Here is a 25,617-nt window from a genome sequence, read left to right as displayed (position 1 = left end):
CCATGAGCAACGTTCCTCCAAAGTTTTATAGGATTTCATATCCAACACCAGGATCTCTGGATTGACCTTTTCTTTGAACTATAGGATATGAAAGTCACCTTTATTTTAAAGGGACAGATGGCTTTAAGTCTACCAATCTAAGCCTCTCAGATGACCTTTTCCTCCTAATTTAGGAATTAGGCAGCAAGTCGTGCTATGGGTGATGCAATGTAGTTTTGAGAAGGGGTTTATTTACTTTTTTAATTAAAAGCTTACACCTTGTTGCATATGACGTGAATGTTATCACCCAAGACTGTCAATGAAGATCTTATAATGCTGATATAGATATTCAAAAAAGAAATTCAACAGCTTTTGGCAGCAAATGAATCATTAAAATATTGACCCAAGAAACAAACATAAGTTCATTTTAAACACAAATTCAAGGAAGCAAGTCTTTTTTTCAATTTATTTACGAACATTATGTCTGAGGACAACAGCATCTCTAGGGCTTCTCTCTGTACATGCAAGTGTAGAAAATAACATTTGTATTTACTTTACTTTTTTTCTTGTATTATGCTGAAAGTTGCACAGCGAAAGAACAGAAACGCAGCAACAGAGCTGCAATGTTGGCGGCACCAGCACCACCCACCAATATGTACACAAACTAAAAAAAATATATAATTACATTGTTACACCACCGAGAACGCAATCTTGCGCAGTTTCACCCCCTCCCCCAATTCTATGCAAGTGGACAAGTACAAGAGAAGGGTGTGAATGGCCCGTTTTTTAACATCTGTATACATCTCATATTATAAGCATTATACAAGGGAAATGTAGACTCTGAGCTATGGATCCACATACCACAGATGTCAGTTAATAAATAGATTTTTAGTTATTTGTTGCTTTAAACTGATTTGCTGATTAAAAGGTCTCCATGCTAATACAGGTTAATTGGTGTTCTCTAAAGAGGGAATGAAGGCAGTCGAAAAGAAGCTTCACCTGTGGCTGTAAAACCGAAATAAATATTGTTTTTACTTTGGGGAGTTGAAATGCCACCTTCTGGTCAATCTCTAGCACCGGCCCCCTCAACCCCGCAAATCTGCTGATCCTCTATTTTGCAGTGAAAACATGCTGTATATTAAGTTGCTCCTTTGAAACCAGAAATAGAAGCGTCAACAGGCATTAGAAAAACAATACAGAAAACGTAAATTGTGCAAGAAACTTGCTTCTTCCGTGTGCTCACGTAGCAAGGTTGGGACACTACTTTGGGTGGGAATAGCACTTCTGTCTTGGTTAAGCAACCCACATCTATAGATTGCTCTGAAGGAAGCAACCACTTTGGAAAATGGCACAACTGACAAGACAGAGCAGAAATCGGAGTGCTTCCTGATGTACACAGGGAGCCCTAGGAAGTACTACACGTTTGCCAAAACGGCACCTCCCAGTAAACCTAATGTGTTTCAGCATCTAAAAAAACGTTACCAAAACAGGCACTTTAGTACAACACAGGAGGGCACTGCTACTTACTAAAGCGATATGTGGTTAAGTGGAACGTTAGCCATCCTTAACAGAAAATTCTGAGTTTACATAAAACAGCTGAATGTATTGTATGCTGTATGTTCTAATTACGACAGTTCTCTATTTGATGAACAGTAGCGTGGGGGCAATCATGTTAGATGTAGAAATTATTCCTCCAACAACATCAACTTCCATGCAGAAAAGATGGCTCTGAAAATATGATAACTGTATACACCATTTGTAAATTTCAATATGAAAGTGAATAATGCAATGCTAAGGTAAATAAAGACATGAAAAATGCTGCTCATATGTAATATATTAAAAATGCTTCTCGCCTGCGGTTCACATCTCAATTTCCTAATTTACAATACAGAAACCATAAGGTGAAAAAAAGAGTCCCTGTTTGTGTTAGAGAGGAGTCTCCCTTAAATGTCCCCGGTAGTACCACTAACAAAGGGGAACAGAAGCATGGGTTATGGGACGTTAGGAGATATTAAACTTCTTCATCAGGGGGAACAAGGAAATCTGCTCAATCCCGCTTTTGCTCTTACATCATCTCACATCTAAAAGTGAATCCCTAAGTTCAAATTCATAGATCCTTAATGTGTTTTGTTTAAATGTTTTTCTTCCAACTCTAATGTTGCCCAGCCACATTTTGAGTAGTCATTGATGAGGGGTCCGTATACAAGTATCACTGGTCAGCATACCAACTCCACCAATGAGACAAGGCGAAAGTATTCCTTTGTGTGTGCTAGCTCAGAAAAACTCGTCAGGGCAATTCACCAAATAATGGGAGAGACTTCTATTGTACTTTTAGCAAGTGATGCCAATTTCAGGCAGAAACATAGTGCAACTTCTTACCACCTCTTTTAACTGTAGGTTCTCAAACCATCCCTGGCAATGGCTTTAGGAGAGAGGGGTGTCTTAAATTTATTTAAAGGAACGATGCTTTCAGTTAAAAGAAAATTTCCAAATTGCACAACCAATAACATGGCTCAAGAATGAAGATAAATAAAAATGTTGGTGCAACAGAGGTCAGGTATTAGTGTCTCTATGTGAACACTAGCCTAACAGGTGCCCAAAAGTTCAAGATGGAGATACCCAAGACTCACTGAACAGCCTGATCATAGAGGCCTGGAGGAATTGCAGTGCAAAGGCAAGTGTTTGCTGCTTGGAAAGAGAGGCTCTACACAGTACAGCAAAAAGGGGTCACTTTGGACTGGAGCAAATGTGTCTTGAGATCAGTGTACATGTTTATCCTTCACCACAACCATACCTTTCAATCTTAATATTTTTGACATTTGAAGGGTTGGATTAAATAGGCATGCCCACTATGTGAAGGTTTGGTCCGAAAGCAGAGGCTTTTAGTAGAATTACTGCACAGCTAAAAATCTACAGATTCATGTGGGGTATCTCTAACTTCTTGAACAAGCCGATATTTTTGCAGACCAAAAAATGGTCTTTATAACTGCCGTTTCTTCAGTGGGGAATTCTCAGACTAGAACTGGGGGTGTGCACCATGGACAAGAAGAAGAAATATTGCTCGAAAGAGCAAGTCTGGCAAAATCACATCAATGTGCTAAGGACAGACTGCAAATGGGGTTCCAAAGAATCACCTAGGACAGCCGAGATTCTCTACACTAGAAATGATGGATTTTGAGAACATGTTGTCGCTTTACAGACTAAACACTGTCGATGGAAGCTCTGTACAGCCAGTGCTCTTCCACTTGGAATCTGAGGCAAGTGCCTGGATCCTGCAGGATGCTTTAGGTGTTATTTTCTACTTTACTTTAAACAATTTGAAATGTGGATTACTAATGATTTATGCCAGGCGAAAAGTATACCTCTTTCTGGGTATAGACTGAACACATAAGAAAGAGGCTATGGTAATTAGTGGGTTTTGCCTCGCACACACCTCAAAAGCCCAATGAGCAGATAGTTTCCCTTTTCGGTGAAATCCAATAAATGACAATTAATGCCAGCACCACAAATTAATGGCATACTCCCAAAGCTGTCTAATATCTCCAATACCCGTCTCTATTTGCTTTTGCAAAATAGGACACTTAGTCCACAAACACTTTGAGCAGCTGATTTGAGAATGGACTTTGATCCTTTTAAATCTTGGAGTTTAAGTGAAGGTAGAATAATTTACTATGCTGTGCACAGGGATGTGCTGCAAGTAACACCACACTAATTTTCTTTCAAATGTGCTGTTTTCTTAAGTCCTGCATTCAAAAAATTGTAAGGCAATTAAATTGTTAGACCGAATTTATTGAGTGTTGAATGTGTGACGGTCAAAATTCTGAAATGAATACCACCTTTTTCCACGAGTCCAAATAGTTCCTTACCCATGCCTCTAGTGCAGTGTTTGATTAATGGAAAAATAGAGTTAATGAAGGCTTGTGTGTGGAGGCAAGGCTGATCATTCTGCTTTCTTAGATCGGAGCTGTCAGCAGAGAACGTTAAAGCACATTATAATCCAGTTAATCTGTCAAGATCATATGGGAAACCAATTGAGGCACAGGTAACTGATCACTACAATCCCACCAGTCTGTCTCCTAATAGCAGTGCTTTGGGACCATAGAAGATATGAGCCCGGCACCAGTTTCCAATTCTGGCCCCTTTTTCCGTAATTATACGTGGTGCGGTTGTCTCCAGCATTAAATGGGTATGAGGATTAACCACCTTATTATCTCTGTACACATTATGGTGTGCGATCACGTAAATGACAATCCGACTTTTTAGTTTCTAAACTCCAACATTTACTTTATGCCACTGACAAATCTGAAGTACTAACCGAACAGGCAATGAACTCCAATGAGTTCCAAAAGAAATATGGTAATCCCGATTACGTTTAAAAGTTTCACCAGGAGTGTACGATTTTTTTTTTTTTAAAGAAATATAGCTCACCGAATGGCTGTGGAATGTTGAGCTAACTTCAATGAATTGAATGTTCCACCTCCAAGTAACTGCCAGTGAAGAAAGGGGAAGTCTGCTCCACTTCCCTGTTACACTGCCTGTAATTCACACCCTTCTAACGTTTCCAAGTCACTGCTCCACGCTCCTTCCCAAACCAGGGAGCGCCATGAAGGAGGGGAATGAACAGCGACTTAGACGGGGTGCCTCGGATAAGCTTCCACGGATTGCAGAAGAATCCAAAAGCGAAGCAAAACATATAAAGCCAATCCCATAGGGTTCGGCATCTGTCACAACTTTCATTTTCTTAAAAAATAAGAAAAAAGCAAGGAAAGAAATAAGTTGGGGTTTGGGAACAAGTCTAGGACAGGTTTCAAAACGTTGCAGGTTTTGGTGTCCAGGTTTCACACAAGGCCCCAACCTCTGGCTAGGGAGACAACCATTTTTAAAATGCTTACAACCTAGGCATATGGTCAGGCAATACCCGCCCTTACTGAAAGGGAAAGCACTGCCTACGGAGAACTATACATTCCAAGGCCTGTTCCCATTTATTAAATTTTCTTTTTTACACAGAACTGAACGTGATGGTACAGTACATAAGTTATTTACAATTGGGCAGTAATGTGTTTGCAAAATAAATTATCTAGAAGGCAGCAAAGTACACTGGTAAATGTATATAAAAAACTGTACAGAATTTACGGAATTCAACTTTTTTTTTCCTTTCTAGGAGTATTGGCTCTGTAGTGTTTCAAGTTATGTTCTCTGAAAGAGAAATGCAATGCCCAAGATTTAAAAAAAATATATATTAAATTAAAGCCCCCATCCCTCCCCCCAATCGTGGAATATACTCCATTAAAATACAGTCTGCAACGCACCAGCCTCTGGTCACCTGCTCTGAGGCACGACTGTATAGCAGCCTGGAGGAGCTGAGCGCACCTAGCCCCAGCAGGTGCGGCAGACGTTGGGTGATACCATGGTGTAGCTTGCTTTAGGTGGTTTGTGAAGGGGAAACAGGGGTAAGTAGATCAGAAATAATAAACATTTTTAAAAAACGCACTCTATCCCAAAAAGATGTTGAGAGCAACAAAGCTTGTGATGCCTGGCTGCCATTCCTGCGGCCCGAATACTGGAGCGCTTACCACTCCTCTCTGACCATGTTAACTCAGTTCCATAAAGAGCCCTATGGGTGAAGGATGCAGCTCCAAAACAAAAAAATAAAAACTTCTTGGTAAAAAAATGAATGCTAAAACCACCATTTTCACAAGTGTGTGGACTGCGTGATTGCCATCAACTGTTCAGCAGCTAGAGTAAGGCTGCCCCATATGTGTTAAGGTCTACTGAATGTTATTGATCCCTTGTGCTCCGGCCCCTCCGACTCTCTCTCGGATGCATGGAGCACGGTCCTGCGCTCCTGCAGCGACTGGGCCGTAAAGGTGATGCACTCTCCTCTTGTTACCAGGTCTCCCGTGCTTCGGGCGCGAGCGCGGCCAGCTGATACCTCATCCGACTCCACCCATGGGATGAGCGGGTTGCCTGCACCAGAAAGAAAGTGCAAGTTCACGGGTGTCTTGTGTCACCTCCGAGGGATGCTGCTGCCGCCTCCTTGACCAGTGGGTGCACCAGTGAGCAGCAAAGCCTCTAAACATCTCTGCGCCAAGGGAACCTGCCCTTGCCAGTTGTGGGTGTGACATTAGTCCGGATCCCAGTGTCCCTATGGTCATGCTGGCAAGAGCACAAAGTCATCGTTCACATCGACCATTGGCACGTAGAAAGATGGGACCTCGTTCACACACAGGGACTTGTGACTGGCTGGGTCGAGTTCTTGCACCTTGAGTTGCCACTCCATCCTCTGAACGGCGTGTAAAGCGGCTGCCTCGTGCTGCTGCCTCATCAACTGGCACGTCTGCAAAAGCAAAGGGAGAGGAGCTCGGGTTACTCAAATACTCACTGCTCGGTTTCAAACACGTAGGAGTGGCTGGGAGAGGAATCCTCCATCTTCACAAGTCTATGTTCGGACAGTCAGAACGTATAATGTATGTGTGCATGGTGGAGAGGCTTGAGGTCTGAGTAGGGAAGGAGGCAAGGAGCTGGCACTAAAAGGCTTTATTTACTTCGCATTATTAGAATACAAAGCTTTCTCCCAGGGGAGATGCAGCATCTGGAGGAAGCGGAATGACACTGATGTGGTGTGTTCTTTTTCACGCACCACTATGCATGATGGGGGCATTTAAGAGTTGCATGTGAGAAGGAGTGCACACTTGTCATGCCAAAGAACTGAGACTGGGTATTCATGCAAGCCAGTGTGGCATGGACACTGTAGCACTGTTCAAGGTGGGATCCGGGCTTATAAATTAAGTTCTAGACACTAAGGGGGGGGGGGGGGGGGGTGGCTTTGCTATTTGGCATTTGGAAGCGTGGAACTGCAGTGCTCTACGTGGGAGCGGCCTGCTATATACGATAGTTGAAGGGTTTCGTCAAAACAAGCACTTTGCGTGGGTGTTACAAGCAAGCCTGGGGCGGCAGCGGAACGCATCTGCAGCCCAGGCTGCACATGTACAGGAGTCCGAAGCACGCCGCGTGTGAAAGCGTGGCACTGCAGCAGTGTGCGTGGTCACGGAGGGTGTTGGACTCGTGGCCTGCAGCAGGCTGTTAGCAGGTGGCACTGAGAGACATCACAAGATGGTAGATACTTGTGAGGGAGGCGCAAGCTGGTTAAAGTGCGGTGATGCTACATCGTGCTGTTTAGGGCTTGCGACATTGCCAAACAAACTATGGATGGCTGCGTTTTACAGCACAATGAGTGTTTGAATGCGGAGCACAAGCCCAGAGGTGTGGGTGGATGGCTCCCTCATGAAACAGGAGGTCCGGAGTATGTGGGTGAATGCAGCACTGTGCAGGGGAACTGGCCAACCCACGGTGGGTGGCATTTTGCAGCACTGTGCATGTGGTAGAGCGGCAATGTAGTGTTCCATATATGCAATATAGAAGAATACCAGATGTAGGATGAGGGTAGAAGATGCTTTTGGATACAAGGGCATGGAAAAGTAATGTTAAGATAGTACATCGAAAGAAACAAAGGATTTAGGGCTGACTGGGATGTTAGTCCAAGAAAACCTGACCCCTTCACTTGACAGGCACATTAACTATTCATCATTCACCAGAAAAAAAAATACATTAATTTCAATACGAGTGGCAAGCACGGACACTTTCCAGCACAGAATTAAAGTGCTTTATGTTAAAGTAAATGAATTATAAAGTGTTATACGTTCAAGTAAATATTTCAATTTCGAGATTGGCTATTAGGAATAAAACTGGTGCAGCAAAAATAATATATGGAAAGTAATTTGTTTCTTTCTTGTCATATTTGACATTAGAAAGCTTGGTAATGCTGGTTTCAAAGTGAAGGGGTTGACTTTTCTTAGATTAGGTGTACTTGGCCAACATGAAAAACTTTTTTTCGATGTCTAATAAGTCAGTTTTTCTAACCTTCATTCGGTCGTATTTGTCATCCACGTCTTGCAACCAGGAAATAAACTGCCGCGCATTGAAACGATCTCTGACCGACTTATTTTCATCTCCCTGATCAAAATAAAGAAGAGAGGCAAACATTGTAAGACAATTTCATATATAAACCTGTGTGCAAGATTCAGTTAATTCGACCCTAACTGACAGCTTATCAAGAATTTTAAGAGCACATTTTCATTCTTGCCACGTGCCATTACTCCGACATGTTATGCAGCTATGCTGAGGAAACGTGTGCATGGTACACAGTAAACCATCATGGATTATAGTTGCAAGTCTTTGTCCTTATTTCACTTACAGAAAGTACTGCTACCGACACATGTCCTGATGCTGACGGAACTAAAATCGAGCCTCGGGAAAAAAGATAAAGAAATCACAACTTAAACGGTTTTGATAGTATCAGATGGTGGCCTACTACAAAATGATGTCTTCAGATATTTGGAGGCAGGGTGATAGGTTCAGACTCAATCGCTAGGAGTAGGACAGAGCGCTCCCAAGAGGAGAGCCTCTGCGAGGAAGCTGTAAACTCCTACACCAGGAGATAGCAAGTACAACTCTACAGAACCAGGACTGAGGGTGCACACTACAGGACACCGAGCATGTGAGCTCTGACATGACAGGAGGATCAATGTCAAAAAAGGTAAGAGTAAGCACAAAACCCGAATGAGTATGTGTGCTAACAAAGCTGTGGAGATAGGTTTCAGGAGCAGGAAGATAGAGTTTTTTAAATTTATTTTTTACATGTGGACAATTGTACAGTGCCCAAGCAACAGCAGTGGAATAAGATGTAAAATAGTTCTTGAGAATGCACAGCTTGCTTTTACCTGACCACGTTTTGGTGCCATGGGATTCGACTGCTGGATTCTGCTGCCATAATCTTGGAAGGGTTAAGTGCATTCTAAGTCTCCATAAAACTTTCGCCTCAGCAACATCCGTACAACAAAGTACATGTTTGTAAATAATGTTACAAGCGTGTGAGGTCCATGCTGAAGCACCTGGGCAGTGCACAGAAGGATTATAGGCCTCCGGTGGGTCCCAACACAAGCGGAAGTAGGGTCAATTACTGGATGTGTCTACAGTCTGCTACCGGCTACAAGTTGGACTTGTGCCTAGCCCAGTCAAAGTAGCAGTGAGTGGCGCTGGCAAAAGACACGGATCGCATCGGCGTTTTAGCCAAACTTTCAAACCTGCCACTGTCTTTTTGACAAGTTAAGCAGTTGGTGGCACGTGAACCCTCTGCATTTAAAATTAATTGCCACTGATAATGGAATCTGAAGGAGATGCAAACTGATTCGGGTCTGGACTAACCTGATTTTCCAGCGGCATGTTATAAACCTCCGAGTCCAGCAGCATGGTGCACGCACTGAAAGGCACAGACTGATTGGCAATCGTTCTCGCTGCCCGACAATGAACCCGCAGAATTTCTTGCTCACAAGAAACAATGAGCTTTTCCTAAAAGAAAAAAAGAATTCATCAATCAGTCATCAATGCATTATATCAACAAAGGTGAAATAAAAAATCGAACTTAAATGCCACTAGTGTTATTTATACCAAATAAAAAAATCATTTAAATTTCTCCTCGAAATTAAGTAATGTGGCAACATGGCATACTCTTGGTAATTTCGTGTTAACTTCGAAACGCAAAATTACCAAAAGTACACCAATTATTCTCGCACAATTAAAATGTTCCCAGGCCTAGTATCAACTTGGTTTCCTGCCTAATCAGACCTCCCTTATGAAGGTGGCCAAAGATTGATACTGATCGTTTTCTAAACAGGTTTGACTCTTGAATGAGGATCACTCTTTCAAGATGTCAATCAATCCATCAGGAAGTTTAAAGTGCACTAACCCGTGAGGGTCTCAAGACGGGGGAAAGGGAAGAAAGACAACCGTTCCATTCAGTCGAAGAGCCAGGTCTTGAGAGTTTTCCTGAAGATGTTGAGTGAGGGGGGGTCTGATGTCGATAGGGAGCGCGTTCCAGGCTTTGGCTGCGATGCAGGAGAAGGCTCTTCCCCATGTTCTGGCTCTGCGGATGCGCGGGGTTTCGCAAGGGCGTGGTTGGTGGAGCGGAGGTTTCTTTTGGGTACATGGAAGGTGATTCTTCCATTGAGGTATCTGGGTCCTGTGTTGTGGAGGCATTTGTAGGTGTGGGTGAGTAGCTTGAAGGTGACTCCTCGACGAGGAGCCAGTGGAGTTTCCGTAGGTGTTGGCTCATGTGCTTATGTCGGGGGATGCTGAGGACGAGTCTGGCTGCGGTGTTTAGTATTGTCTGGAGCTTGAGGAGTAGAGACTTGTTGATGCCGGCATAGAGGGCGTTTCCGTAGTCCAGCCTGCTTGTTAGGAGTACGTGGGTGACTATCTTCCTTGACTCAGGCTTTTTCATGGAGAGGGAGGAGTAGAGTACGATGTCGAGGTTTCTGGCGTGGTCCTTGGGGGTCGGAGGGCTGCAGAGTGCGGTGCACTACCAGGTGTTGTTGCATGCTGACGGGGTGGTTCTGAGTACGGGTTTCTGAGTTCTGAGCTGCCTGAAGCTCAACTTCTCAGAGTTGAGCTTCAGGCAGCTGCTGCTCATCCAGGATGCAACATCCTGCATTCCTTCCTGGAAGCGGAGTCTGGTGGTGGTGGGGTCCTTGGTGAGGGAGAGGATGAGCTGGGTGTCGTCAGCGTAGGAAACTATGTTGAGGCCGTGCGGTCGGAATATGTCCGCGAGGGGGGCCATGTAAATGTTGAAAAGGGTTGGGCTGAGTGATGAACCCTGGGGTACTCCGCAGTTGATTTCTGTGGGTTCGGAGAGGAAGGGTGGCAGTCTGATTCTTTGGCTTCTGCTGGTGAGGAACAAACCGATTCAGTCAAGATGTGTATACCAAACTCAAACTGGAGACATTAACAACCAGGAAATAGGGGAGAGGATGAAGCCTTACAGCTAGAGCAGTCAACTTCGAAGCTGGGAACTGGGTTAGAGTCTCGGCAACAACGCTCAACATCCTGTGATTCTGGGCAAATCACTTAATCTCCCCGCGCCTCACAAAAATAATGAATGCGTCCTTCTGTAACGAAACAGGTGCTCATTTAAAGCGCTCCGATATCAGATTCGGGTCTAGTTTAAGCTATATAAAACTATTAAAACAAGCATTTACAATGCAATAGGTCTCGCAGCATTAAAGTTTGCGTTATTGGCATTGTGTATGACAATGCCAATAGTTATAACTTTTGCAAATGTGACACCTATAGCATTTGTAATGCAATATGTGTTGTATTTATGGGACTTAGATGTATTGATATTACAAATAACAATGGCTTTTAATTTTTAAAAATATTTAATACTTGAATAAAAGTTATTGTAATTGAGTTGGTGGAAGGGTGAAGTGGATGGGGCAGCAAGTTGTAGTGGAGAGAAAGGAGGGTGAAGTTGGGAGAGAGGAAGGTGAGACAGAGAAACAAGTTTGAGCAATTGGCATTGTAAATGACAATGGTTTTATTTATGTTTTGGTTTTTAAAACATAAATGAAAGGCATTGTCATTTCCAATGCCAATAGCTTAAACTCGCGTAAATGCTGCGTCGACAGCCCACAGTGGATGGCTCAGTGGTGCCATGTGAAGCCAGACGTAGCTGCGCTTTTAGAACCAGCCGCTACTCTCTGTACCACTTGCCATGCGTTCGAGTGCTGTACACTTCCGAACTAACAGGGTGCATATACTATGTGCGCATGTCCACCGGGCCTTCTTAGTACACTTAGAGCTCAGGTCCATACGTTGTGTGTTGGTGCTCAGAGATAAAGTCTCCACTACGCTAAGATGAGCTTACTGTGGAGAAATCCTTAGGGAATAAGCCTAGCCTTGGTGCACTTCCTGGGGTACAATCTTTAATTGGGGGTGGGTGTAATATACCCCCAGTGGTGCAACACACGCCTGAGCTATATGCGTGGTTCCCAGTTCACTGCATGCTACAGGGAGTGAGACAGCACGCATGTGCATAGGAGCTAAGTGCCATTTATATCCTGGTGTGAAGTGGCCTCTGCAGTGCTCTGCAATGGAGTTGAATGCAGAATATCTTTCAGGGGGAAGGCCTCTGCTATTCATGTGCAGGTTAGTGGAGCGCCTTGATTAGGGGGTCAGTCTTCAATGCGCGTCCGGTCCAGTGCGACTCCATAACTTGAGGGCGCCGGGGGTAGTCCCCGCAGAGGCATCAGCTGCCTGTGCTCTGGCCGAGTCCTAAAAATGGTAACAAGTGATGTGAGGGAGCTTTGAAATGAATTTCTTGCTAACATGATCAGGCAAATTCATTGGCAAGCTCTCAGGCAGAACTTGCTTTTCCTAGCGTCATACCAGTAAACCGGCAGATATATAGAAAATAGGGACCAGAGGCTAAACCCTTGCACCCAAATGACCACAAAGCCCACATGTGACCTCAAGGTTTGCATTCCGGGAGATAGAAGTTAGCTCACAATATTTGAGTAATTTCAGAAGATTTAAGTTGTGGTCTTAAACAGGAGATGTGTTATGCTTTATTCTGAAACGTTAGTAGAAAACCATACATTTCCCTAACAAAAATCTCGCCCATGACTTTGATACACCCGAGAACTTCAATTATACAACGTAAAGTCACAATTTCACAGTGACACTTAAACACACAGAACATGCAGACGACTCGATGAAACTGTTAAGAAGCTTTAATGAACAAATATATTTTCAGTCTAATCAATGTTTTAATGTAATCTCTAAAATGTACAAACTCATCAATACACCAACCAACAGTGACACTGCTGGCAACCCACACAGCAAAAAGAACCTAGCCACGGCGTTGTTCTGCAGTCACTCGCAGCATCGCCTGTAGTCTGTATTGAAGCACTCCTGTTCCTGTCAGGTGGGTAAATAACGTGGTAGTTGTATCCCTGGCGTCAACACACACATTATCAAAACGTACATGGCTTTGCCACTGGGGGTATAACCCCATGCTTTGAAGGGGCCGGTACTCTCGAGCACCCCTCTAACTTTCAAGGGAGAGGACCAGTACTTCTCAACAGAGGTTCAGTTATTTTAATTGGAGAGTACATCCGCTTGTCTGTAGCAAACGGGCAGTCTGGGCTAGTGGGTAGCTGTGCTTTTATATTTATATTTCCAACACTGTAAACATCCTGCACGTCTAGACCGTGCCTAAAATATACAAAAATGGAAGTGCAGGTACCCCGTTGGTCCTTGTTTCTTAGAAGTGTCTGCACTCTTCACGTAAAAGTATTACATCCCTCTTGAGAAGTACAGGGACTACGCGGTCTGTTCAGACGAAACAAAGCCTTAGGAACGGCCCCCTAGCGACCCATGATTGGCGCACGGTAACCACGTGATGTTTCTTTAGGGTGTTTCTGAGAGCAGCAATGGGCACGACCAGCGGCGGCTGAGCGGGCTGTGAGGGGGAGCTGCGGGGCCGGCCGTAGAGGCGGCGGCAGCTAGGCCGACTCAGAGGTTCCAGCGCTCCACCTGACTTCTAGACTGCCGAGCCGGGCGCGCTGTGCCTCGTGGGCTGCTTCCTTCCTGCTGCCCCGCTGATGATACGGGACGGCCCTACCGGCGGCAGTGGCCCCCGGCTTCCCGGTGGTATGGCAGAACTACCGAGCTCATCGGGGCTTCAGAATTTATTAAAGGTGTGTGTATGCGCGGCGGCGGGGGGGGGGAGCGTTTCTCTATGCGGGTGTGAGTGCGTGTGCACGTCGGGGGCGGGGGGGGGGTTCTCTAGGTGTGTGTGCGCGCGGCGGGGGGGGGGGGGATTGTATGTGTGTGTGCGCGTGTGTCTGCTTTCGAGGAGCCATGGGAGACGGGAAGCGCGCGACCTGATCCGAGTCCGCAAGGTTGCGCGTGCAAATCACTTGTCTCCTGTCTCCCTTGGCTCCTTGAAAGCAGAAATGATTGCAATAGAGTCTCGCAGCGACGATCGGTTCGCAGGTGCGAGACCTAAAAAAACTACACGCCTCTGTCATTATGACATTATTTTGATAAAAACAGCCATCTTACAAAGGAAGCAAATCCAATACTGATGGACACTTTAATGTACACTTTGATTTTTAGTTTGATTTATGTAACATGCAGCAAAACATGAATGACCAGAAAGGGCATGCCTTAAATCCAGCTACATTTAGTTATTTTTAAAAAGGATGGATGAGATGTTTGAATTAATCTCAGTGGCATGACAAAGCTCAGGGCCACATTGCAGTCCATCGTTTTTCACTATAAATAGAGCCCCACCTTATGCAAATCAGTACTGTTCCAACAACACATTGGAGAGAACTATCCTGAACAGCCAGGTAAGGGTTCCCTCCAGAAGGATTGAAGGAAACCCAGCCCTGTTTCAGCCTATTTGGGCCTCGCCAGTAAGGTGCAGCACAAGTCTTTAGGCACTGTGAGCACCGATCCCATGTGTGGGCATACCAGTTGCATTTTAGGCATCAACTACAACAAACAATAAAATGGATGTAATGCTTTAAACGGTCACTGGTAATCGCCCGACTCGCAGTGCTGAACCACACTGACAAGGATTAAACCAGTCTTGGGTTGCCTGTGTTATACAGTTCAAAGGAGACCTGGTTTAGCAGTTCTGGCTGGTCTGCTCCCATTAGAGCAGGACAAAAGCTTATTTGCATATGGCTAGTTCCTATCTGTGGAGGCATGGTGGACAAAAAAACAAAAGGGTGCACTGGAATGAAGCCATAGTAATTTACCTGTGGCTGAAATTAATTCCAAAACATAACCAAACACTTTTTTTGTAGCCCTAAGAATGGCAGGTATACCCAGACGTGGACTCCATGCTCCTTGTTCCACTGGACACACGTTGCACCCTACTGGGAATCCCAAAAAGGCTGAAACCAGCCTGGGGATACTGGTAGTAGTTAATGTGTACATTACAATAATGCAGTATTTTCTCTACAGTCTTTAATGTAAAGTTTGTTGCTTTGAGTTGATTTTTTTCCCCTAACTTTTGGATACAATATTTAAGGAAGCTTGATTGTAATTTTTTTACAAGATCAATTAAATATTATGTTGATCTGTGGTCACGGGACCCTAACAGAGTGGGCCCATAAGCTAGTGCCTATTTTGCCTTTTTGGTGATCCGGAACTGGCTGGACTCTTCATGTTAGATAACTACCAATGTTGATTAGCATACACCTGGTTCCATTCTGCTTAGGCAGAGTAGAGAATTTTTTTTTAATGACTGGAATACGGCCTTAGTGATTAGATATGGCTGAAATTATTTCAAGCCTTTCATCCATCACTTATTTGTTAAGTTAATTTTCAGTAACCGGAGAGTGACTGCAGGTGGGAGGTACAGCTTGATTGCTGGAAGGCAAATTTAGTGTCTAATCATGCAGCTGCGAGTAACCTTGTTCAATATTATTCACCATGACCTTTGGTGTTAAACACTTTCAGATGAAGGGGAGTCTTACAATTTCAGTTTTTAAAACCAACATGTGGTTGGATTCAGCTCTTCGACAACTTGTGGTACGGGTGTTCCAGTGTCTTGGTCCTTTTGCATCTAATTCTTTCCTACCCAAGTCATACATTTGAGTATTATATTGTTTCACCACCTGATTGAAAAGCAGGAGAGAGGAGGAGGAGGCAGATGCAACCGAAGATAGGGTGCGAACGGGGAGGAGGAGGAGTTGGCTGCAGCCGGGGAGATTGAGTAAGAGTGGGCGCGTGCAGTTCCTGAGCTTAAACAAGCAAAAAGAAAAAAGAGCTACGAAACGAATGAATAACATTACGAGTAACAGCACATCTAAAAGTGGCAAACCTCATAGGAGGTTACAAACTTAGAAAAATGACTACTGAGCTTATTAACCAATAAAAAGCAGCCATTTATGAAAGACAATAAAGGCCTGTGCCAATTATCCCATGCTGAGCTATCTCAGTAGAGTGGTGTCTTGCTGGAAGCAAACAGGCAAGGCACTAACCTGACCCATGTGCTGCAGGGACACAGTGCAGTTCATCATCTGACTACACTGTTTTAGGTTGTTCACATCCAAGCCTTGCCAGACCATGAGACCCAGAGAGAGTTAGAGGTAGCCCGTGCTGCGCTTGATTAGAAACAACCAGTTCCTGCCAGCCTGTGAAGAAATGCCACTGTAAACAACGTCACCAGCGCTCTGCTCTGTGTAAATTAATGTAAGTTAAGAATTTTGGAAGGCTCGGAGCAGTAATAGCAGGGCAGGCACTGTCAGAGCAAGCTAATTACAGTGTTGGTAGCCTTTGTTATGCAGCTTGATTCAGCTTCCTTCGTTGTACTGTGGTGGCCTCAGGAGCGCTATTATGAGCAACTAATACATTTTAGTGAGGTGATACGGATACCAGAACTAAAATGTGTTAGTCTAACCCCTTATGTGTGGTACTTGGCAAGGCTGTGTATCTTACTGCCCGCCATAGCTCCCCTAGGGATCATTCAGTGCCATAACATTGTACATGGCAGGTGTCAGCATGCCTTGCCGCTTTCTCTTTCGGCCTGAGAGTCCATGGTAATTTCCTTTTGCACTCCTTGCCTTACCCACGTGGTTATGGCTTAGCTAAAGCTCTCGTTTCAGGCTAATATGTTCCTTCAAATTCACTTAATTTCAGTTGATGTTTATAAAATCTTCAGAAAAGGAGTATGTGGCCATTCATGTTCTTGTCTACTCATCTACGTATTGAAGTTGCTCAACTCGTGCTATTTATGAGCAGGTCAAGCCCTGAAGCAGGACGCTTTCAAATCATTGCACGGTGCAAAGTGCCTGGTAACTCCATACACTCCAGTTATTAGGTTAAAACAAACTTCTAGACTAAAACAAACATATGGAAGGTGCTCTGGACCACCCATAAATCCTGATTGTGGTGAGGCGACAAGACAAAGCTAACTGGTTACAGGTTTAGCCAGAAAATAGAAACACCTACAACATCTGTAGACTTCACAGTCTGGAATTCCATTAATCAAAAAAACATAAGCCATGGTACAAATATTTATAGTCAATTCATTACTTCCATACAACAGGTGACAGGACGAAAGGTGTAAGGCAGGGGGGTAACGCGGGGGGGGGGCCCCATTCAGTGTTAGACCAATTAATATATGAGAGATATGGGAAACTTCTTCTGTTAGAGGTCCCATGATTTTGTGTTACGCCACTCAGGCAGGGTCAGATTACTGGTACACTAACAGGAGGGTAGCTCCTTCTTAGACATCTTAGCCGAGTTTCTATAATCTTTGCAGCAGAGCACACAGACTGTATGCAAACTTACCTTCATTATTTGACTTGGTAGTTTGCTATAATATTTTAATGTTTTAAAGCGTTTTTTCTTTTAATTCATGCATCTGTTAAATATGCTGCACAGAGAAGGGGTATGCTTACCCCAACCACAATTAAAGACCTCATTCTTTGTATCGCTGCCTAGCTGCCCACATGTCACATTTGAACCCCTGCACAGCTTCAGGCGCAAGCATGGGCTAAACATCTCAGAATGCAGCATGCTGTTATTTAAACTGTTATGCCTGGCAGAAAGTGCCCCAAATGGGGACACTTGTCTTATCTATAGTATTTTTAGTCAGATCGCATATTTCCCAACATTTTCATACGCCTGGGCAAATTAAAAGGATTTGTTTTGAGATAAAATAGTGGTCTTATTTTGCAGCATCACATCGCCCTGTTACCCACAATGCAAAATCATTGGCGCTTGGGTTCAGCAGGAAGTAAATTACATCACACAAGGATCCTCGAAAATGGATGTGTTTGTCTATCGACTGACTACATTAAGTTAATGCATGGATTTCTACAGGGGGGCAGCAAAATCATCTTTCAAAGGGACACACTGAATCACAATTAGGAATTCCTATGGGTTTTTCTTTCATGCATGTTGGGCAATGGTTTGAGGGGCAATCCAACGTAACTATGACCCATCCTAAGTATAGCATGAGTTAATCAACATTCATCACTACAAGTGCTTTAAATCTAGAACATTTGGTACATTTCTTACCTAATCCCCAAAAACAAGTTTGCTTAATTTTTCTTTAATTTTGGGAGACTTTCGTGTTGCAGTAGGGGGCCATTTCTTGCCAGATTTCTTGATTGTCTGGCTTTGTGAAAAAAAAAATGGATTTTCGGACACTTAAGATGAGATTGTGGGTGGTGAACTGCTTATAACACTATCTAGAGAGTGTTAGATTGGCAGCCACACTTAAGGACAAGTTACTTACCTTTGGTAACGCCTTATCTGGTAGAGGCATAATCTAGCCGCAGATTATTTACCTGTGAACTTCCAGGTGTCAGGCTGGATCCAACAAATTTTTAATAGCAGTACCCCTGCGCGCAGAAAGGTTGCGTCGGTCGACTCCGCGTGACATCGTAGGCGCTGGGTTAGTCGTCGTGACGTGCAAGTCGTCTATATAAGCGCCACTCCGTTGCGCTGACGTCAGTACTTTTCATGATTTTCCAATCTTGAAGCACGGACACATGAAGTGACGGACTATGGTTTGTTAAAAAACACTAGGGCCCTGAAGGGAAACAGCAGAGACTAAAAAATAATCCGCAGTGCGGTGGGATGGGTGCGTCAGTGAAGAATCTGTGGCTGGATCATATCACTACTAGATAAGGCATTACCGAAGATAAGTAACTTGTCCATCTGGTACAGACATCTAGGAGCAGATACCTTAACGGTTAACAGATACCCAACCAATACCATGCCAAGAAGAGAGACTGCGGAAAGCTTTAAACCAAAAGTCCACCAGGACAGAACGACCAAAAAGGCCATCCCTGCAGACTGGATTGTCCAGTCAGTAATGCTTGGCAAACGTGAGCAGGGATGCCCAAAGTGGCAGTTTGGCAGATGTCAAGTACCAGACCACTACACTGAAGAGCCGTGGTGGCCACCGTAGCCCTGATTGAATGCGCTCTAAGGCTACCAGGAGGCGGTTTCTTTGCAAAAGCATAACATTTTTATGCAAAGGATGACCTAATATGAAATGGTCCTCTTCTGCACCACAAGTCCCTTATTTGCTCCAACGTCCTCTACAAAGAGTTGGTCATCCACCCGGAACTTCTTTGTGCGATCAAGGTAGAACGACTACTTTTTGAGTCCAGATGGTGGAGACGCTCTTCTTCCTTAGAAAGGTGCGGAGGAGCATATAAGGTGGGAAAGGTGGCAGATTGCCTAGATGGAAAGGCGTCACCAGCTTAGGCAAAGTAGAAGGCCTAGTGCAGAGCATTACTTTGTCCGGCAAGACTGTCAGGTAAGGAGTCTGAGATGACAGCCTGTAATTCGCTCACACTTCTGGCAGAAGCTATAGGCACTAAAAAGATTGTTTTGATCATAAGCAGCCAGAGGGGCAATTGTGAAGTGATTCAAAGGGTGCACACATCAAAAGGGTTAGAACCATGTTAAGGGCATATTAAAGGGGGATGGGGAAACAAATAAGTAAACCCCTTAAGGAATCTCTGTACAAAAGTCTATTTAAAAAGGGTTGATCTGGCAACCGAAGAAAAACAGACAGGGCTGAATGGTAACCCTTTAAAGTGCCCAGAGCAGAGCTCTGCAGGGCCAAGGAAAGAATAAAAAGTAGAATGTCGGAAAGGGAGGCAGACAAGGGATCAACAGACTGGTCTGTACAATATTTACAAAATCTCTGCCATCAGCAGGCGTATACAGACTTTGTGAAGGGACAACTGGTGCCAGAATAACCTCACAGACCTCCGGAGGAAGGTAAAAAGCGGTCAACTGTCACCTCTCAATCTCCATGCAAGGAGAAGGAGGGTGGACAGGGTCAGGTGGAGGAGCCTCTCCCTTGCTGCTGTGACAGAAGATCCTCCCGAAGAGGCAGCCTGATCTGTGGATCTATGCTATTCTGCAAAAGCTCAGGGCACCAAACTCTCCGTGCCCAGTCCAGAGCCACAAGAATGACTTGGGCCCAGTCGCTCATGATCTAGTTGAGCACTCTGGACAGTAATAGGTATGGGTAGAAAGGTGAACAGGAGGCCTGTGCTTTAATCAAGATGAAGTGTAGCCGAGCCAGAGCCGCCTTGGAAATTCCAGATGCGCGAAACTGCTGACATTGCTAGTTACGTACAGGAGCTAACAGATCTAACCAAGGCTCTCCAGACTGTTGACAGCAAACTTGTGCCACTTACGGGTAGAGACACCACTCGTGATCAGCGGAGTTCAGCCACTCTGGCGTTCAGGGAATCAGCCAGATGTTGAATCACCAGTAACATGCCCTGTTGTTGCAGCCAAGTCCAGAGTCGCACAGCCTCTTGACAGAGCGCCCACGACCCCACCCACCCTGTTTGTTGCAGTACCACATGGCGATAGTGTTGACTGTGAACACTTGAACTAGCATCCCCTTGAGGGAGGTTAAGTAGTCTTTCAGTGACAGTTGGATAGCACAAAGCTCCAACACTTTGATGTGGAACCCAGCTTCTGCCAGAGACAAGAGTCCTCTGATCTCTACCTCTCCCAGATGACTGCCCCATCCCAGAAGCTATGCATCCGTCCCCACTGTGAGATCCGGGTGGGGAAGAGAGGGGTCGGCCTCTGACTCAACCGTGGTTTGTCAGCCACCACTGCAGAGCCCTTCGAAATCTGAACGAGGCAGTGAGATTCCCATGATGCTGCACCAATTGGAACTTCAGGTCCCACTGTACAACCACTCGGACGTCTGCAGCGAGGTACCGACGGATAGAGCGGGGCCTCCTCTTTTTCCCGAGTGGGTTCCGGGTGAGGTGAGGCGTACTCCCACACAATGCTGGGAGATGCATACAGTTTTGGACTTCCTGCAGCATCCATCTGGGCTCAGAGGAACTGGTAGGACTTATCCATTGTACATCAGCGTGCATCACTGATTTTTTAATTTCTATTTTGCAGTCGCAGTTTCCTTAATGGTCCTGAAGAAAGCTTAGACCAATAGTCAGTACAGCTGAAACATGTCGACCTTCACTTACTCTGCCCACACATAGTTATAATTTCGAACTATCTTGGCAGAATTTTAATCTTGACCCAAGCGCCATACTGATTAAACTAATTTTGGCCCTCGGAGTCAATTTTATCTTCACGTTTATCACTTTCATTTTTTGCACTGCACCCCATTAGCATCACCAGTGAAGCCCATTGGTCTGTATTTACACCATGGTTAATCCATCCAACTCTGCACCATGACTAGGTGCACTGTTTGAGAATTGGATTGGTGACATCTCCCACATGACGACATTCCGCCACATGGGTGGGCTGATGGGAATTTTTCTAACATTCCTGGGCTATCACTTCTAGTGCTCCTAATGGTTTCTGGTAACTAGCTCAGTTGCGGCACACTAACAGGTTTCTGACCAGGCCCCTCTTTTGTTTGTTGTAGCTTCTCTTGGGGCATGAGTGGTTCTGGTCGTTAAATATAGCCCTAGTTGACCCTCCCTACGTCTATTTTTTGTACCCACTGTACAACCCGCATGCGATACGAAAGCACGATGCAGGAGGCCATGAGGCCCAACAGCCTCAGTCATTCTCACTGAAATTCTGGATAGAGGCTGAAACATCTGTATATTAGCCTGAATATCCTGGACTCGCTGCTTAGGAGGCAAAGCCCAAAACTGCACCGTGTCCAGAACTGCTCAGATGACAGGGAGCCTCTGAGAGGGAGCCAGGTGTGACTTTGGCACATTGATAGTGAACCCCAGCGAATGGGGGATGTCTGCCGTAGTCTGGAGGTGGTAGACGACTGCTTGGGACGAGCCCGCCTTCAACCATCAGTCGTTGAGATAGGGGAAGACTGGAACCCCTGATTGCCGCAGATGGGCTGCGACCACTGCCATCGCCTTGGTGAACACGAGGGGCAATGGTGAGGCCGAAGGGGAGCACGATAAACTGAAAGTGCTTGTGCCCACTGTAGAGTAGATGGGCAGGCAGGACAAGGATGTGGAAATGGACGTCCTGCAAGCCCAAAGCTAGCATCTGGTCTCATGGGTCCAGGGCAGACAGGATCTGAGCAAGAGTGAGCATCTTGAACGTTTCCTTTTCGAGAAAGTAGTTGAAGGTTGAGGGTAGGACAAAAGCCTCCATCCTTCCTTGGAAACCCTCTCTATAGCTCCCTAGACAGAGAGAGTTTTGACTTCCTGGCTAAGTAAGGCAAGGGGATCCTCTGGCACCGTCCAATCATAATTTGGAGACATGGAAAGAGGGGTAGTCTCGAAGGGGAGGGAGTAGCCCATTCGGACTATTTGCAATACCCACCTGTCCGAGGTATTTACAACAAGGGGTGGTGAGGGACAGAGTCTCTGAATTAAACAGAATACTCTCACCCAGTCAAGAGATCAGGGCTAGATCCAACACCGTTTTTTAGCTCACTGCACCATCCCAGTTTCAGAACCTAGCTGTATGCAAATTAGTCTGTTCCTGTCCCAGTGCATGATGGGAACAGGGCAAACCAAACTACAAAAGCCAATTCTTACACTGGGAAGGAAACAAGCTACCGGGGACCGGTTTCTGGCATTTCAGCCGTCTTCGGCCCGGCTTGCTTAAATCCTGATGGTGCAATGAGCAAGGGACTCACATCTGAGTATACCCTTCCACGCTTAGGGTGGACAAAAATATTTACAACAAGGGGTGGTGAGGGACAGAGTCTCTGAATTAAACAGAATACTGTCACCCAGTCAAGAGATCAGGGCTAGATCCAACACCGTTTTTTAGCTCACTGCACCATCCCAGTTTCAGAACCTAGCTGTATGCAAATTAGTCTGTTCCTGTCCCAGTGCATGATGGGAACAGGGCAAACCAAACTACAAAAGCCAATTCTTACACTGGGAAGGAAACAAGCTACCGGGGACCGGTTTCTGGCATTTCAGCCGTCTTCGGCCCGGCTTGCTTGAATCCTGATGGTGCAATGAGCAAGGGACTCACATCTGAGTATACCCTTCCACGCTTAGGGTGGACAAAAATATTTACAACAAGGGGTGGTGAGGGACAGAGTCTCTGAATTAAACAGAATACTCTCACCCAGTCAAGAGATCAGGGCTAGATCCAACACCGTTTTTTAGCTCACTGCACCATCCCAGTTTCAGAACCTAGCTGTATGCAAATTAGTCTGTTCCTGTCCCAGTGCATGATGGGAACAGGGCAAACCAAACTACAAAAGCCAATTCTTACACTGGGAAGGAAACAAGCTACCGGGGACCGGTTTCTGGCATTTCAGCCGTCTTCGGCCCGGCTTGCTTGAATCCTGATGGTGCAATGAGCAAGGGACGGTGATGGATCAAGCCCTGATCTTTGGACTGGGTAAGAGTGGTCTGTTTAACTCAGACACTCTGTTCATCACCACCCCCTTTTTGTAAATCGTTTTTGGCCACTATAGGTGTGGCAGGGTATACTCAGACATGAGTCCCTTTCTCACTGCTCCATCAGGATTCAAGCAAGCCGGGCCGAAGAAGGCTGAAATGCCAGAAACCGGTCCCCGGTAGCTTGTCTCCTTTCTGGTGAAGAATTGGCTTGGTAGTTTAGTCTGCCCTGTTCCCATGGTGCACTGGGCCAGGGACAGACTGATTTGCATATAGCCAGGTTCTGAGCTGGGATGGGGCAGTGAGATAAATAACGGTGATGGATCAAGCCCTGATCTTTGGACTGGGTAAGAGTGGTCTGTTTAACTCAGACACTCTGTTCATCACCACCCCCTTTTTGTAAATCGTTTTTGGCCACTATAGGTGTGGCAGGGTATACTCAGACATGAGTCCCTTTCTCACTGCTCCATCAGGATTCAAGCAAGCCGGGCCGAAGAAGGCTGAAATGCCAGAAACCGGTCCCCGGTAGCTTGTCTCCTTTCTGGTGAAGAATTGGCTTGGTAGTTTAGTCTGCCCTGTTCCCATGGTGCACTGGGCCAGGGACAGACTGATTTGCAGATAGCCAGGTTCTGAGCTGGGATGGGGCAGTGAGATAAATAACGGTGATGGATCAAGCCCTGATCTTTGGACTGGGTAAGAGTGGTCTGTTTAACTCAGACACTCTGTTCATCACCACCCCCTTTTTGTAAATCGTTTTTGGCCACTATAGGTGTGGCAGGGTATACTCAGACATGAGTCCCTTTCTCACTGCTCCATCAGGATTCAAGCAAGCCGGGCCGAAGAAGGCTGAAATGCCAGAAACCGGTCCCCGGTAGCTTGTCTCCTTTCTGGTGAAGAATTGGCTTGGTAGTTTAGTCTGCCCTGTTCCCATGGTGCACTGGGCCAGGGACAGACTGATTTGCATATAGCCAGGTTCTGAGCTGGGATGGGGCAGTGAGATAAATAACGGTGATGGATCAAGCCCTGATCTTTGGACTGGGTAAGAGTGGTCTGTTTAACTCAGACACTCTTTTCATCACCACCCCCCCCCCTTTTTGTAAATCACCTGTCCGAGGTGACATTGTACCAGTGGTGGTGGTAATGGCATATCCAGCCACCCCAAGGATTAGACTAGGAAGGTTTGAAGGGAGAAGCAAGAAGGGGTTGTCTGACCAGACTTTTGCCTCCAGACCCACAGGGTTGGGGTGAATCATGTCCACGGCTGCGCAGAAGTTGCGGAACTAGCTTGGTCCTCTGGCTGGCACAACTGGAAGCCCTTCTGTAGCCATTAAAGGCAGACGCAGGCCAGGATGACATTGAGAGGGCCAAGGACTTTGCTGTAGCCAGCGAGTCCTTTAAGCGCTCTAGAGCAGCACCTGCCCTGTCTCCGAAGAGATGAGAGCCATCAAAGGGTATGTCTATAAGATTAGCTTGGACATCCCCTGAGAAGCCAGACGTTCTCAACAAGGTGTGGCGCCTAACTGCCACAGTCAATGAAATCGCCCTGCACAGTGAGTCTGTTGTGTCCAGGACACAGGGTATGGCAAACGTTGCTCCATCCATCCCGCACGCAACAGCTTATGAGAGGACAGCCTGGGACTTGCGGCAGAACTCACGCAACCGTTTCCTAAAGCGAATGGGAATAATGGCCAAAGAGGCATGCAGTGTTTACTGACTGCAATGCTAGGCTGCTGGAAGAGAACATTTTCTTACCAAAGCAGTTCAGCCTTTTGGATTCCCTATCCAGAAGTGAAGAAGGGAACACTCCCCAAGAAGTTGAGGCTTGAACCATCAAGCCCTCTGGGGTGGGGTGGTTAGAGAGGAATGCAGGGTTGTCCAGTGCAGGGCGATGGCAGGTGCGACAATTCTGTTCACAGGTGCCCCACGTGCTGTGTTTGGACCAGGTGCCCTGTAGAACATCTGTTAAGGCCTCATTAAATGGCAGCAAGGGTTCAGAGGTGGAGACACCGGGCCCTAAGACCTCCACCAAGACAGTCTTGACCACCACTGTAGGAAGCTGTAGGTTCAAGACATACGCACCACCATTGCAAATGAAGCCCCCTCCTCCATAGCCAGGTTAGGGGAGACAGCCTGCCTGGCTCTGGGGAGGTGTCCAAGCCGGTGGCATCACCCAGATCCTCATACCAGTCCATTTAAACATTGTAGAGTAGGATTTCTAAGGGATCCTGCTGCCCCTTCCAATCTTCATCCAGTCCTAGCCCTTCAGAATAAGGCACAGGACATGGCATGGAGCCTAACAGCCCTGTTGGTGCAGGTCTTGGCATGGGTGGACACCCGGCTGGCCGGCTCTGTGCCGTCTGGCATAATGATGGGCGTAGGCTTCAGGTGGGTGCTGGCTACATCGAGGGTCTCAACGGCTAAT

General features: G+C 45.8%; 1 protein-coding gene across 2 annotated transcripts in view; it reads right to left on the bottom strand.

Moving 5' to 3' along the window:
• Positions 1-417: 417 nt before the first annotated feature.
• ANKRD11 (ankyrin repeat domain 11) overlaps positions 418-25,617 on the bottom strand; it is a 1,181,327-nt gene continuing 1,156,127 nt past the window's right edge. For both annotated transcript variants that reach the window (XM_086945797.1, XM_086945798.1), the window contains exons 12-14: positions 9,244-9,387; positions 7,900-7,992; positions 418-6,316 (exon numbers count right to left, since the gene is read on the bottom strand). In XM_086945797.1, coding sequence (XP_086801923.1) covers positions 6,131-6,316; positions 7,900-7,992; positions 9,244-9,387 — 423 coding nt within the window. In that variant the 3' untranslated portion in view covers positions 418-6,130. The remainder of the gene's footprint in view (positions 6,317-7,899; positions 7,993-9,243; positions 9,388-25,617) is intronic.

Source organism: Lissotriton vulgaris, chromosome 12, assembly GCF_964263255.1.
Source record: "Lissotriton vulgaris chromosome 12, aLisVul1.2, whole genome shotgun sequence".
Classification (NCBI taxonomy): Eukaryota; Metazoa; Chordata; class Amphibia; order Caudata; family Salamandridae; genus Lissotriton; species Lissotriton vulgaris.
Note: the sequence above shows the minus strand (reverse complement) of the source record. Positions and strands in the feature narration are given on the sequence as shown.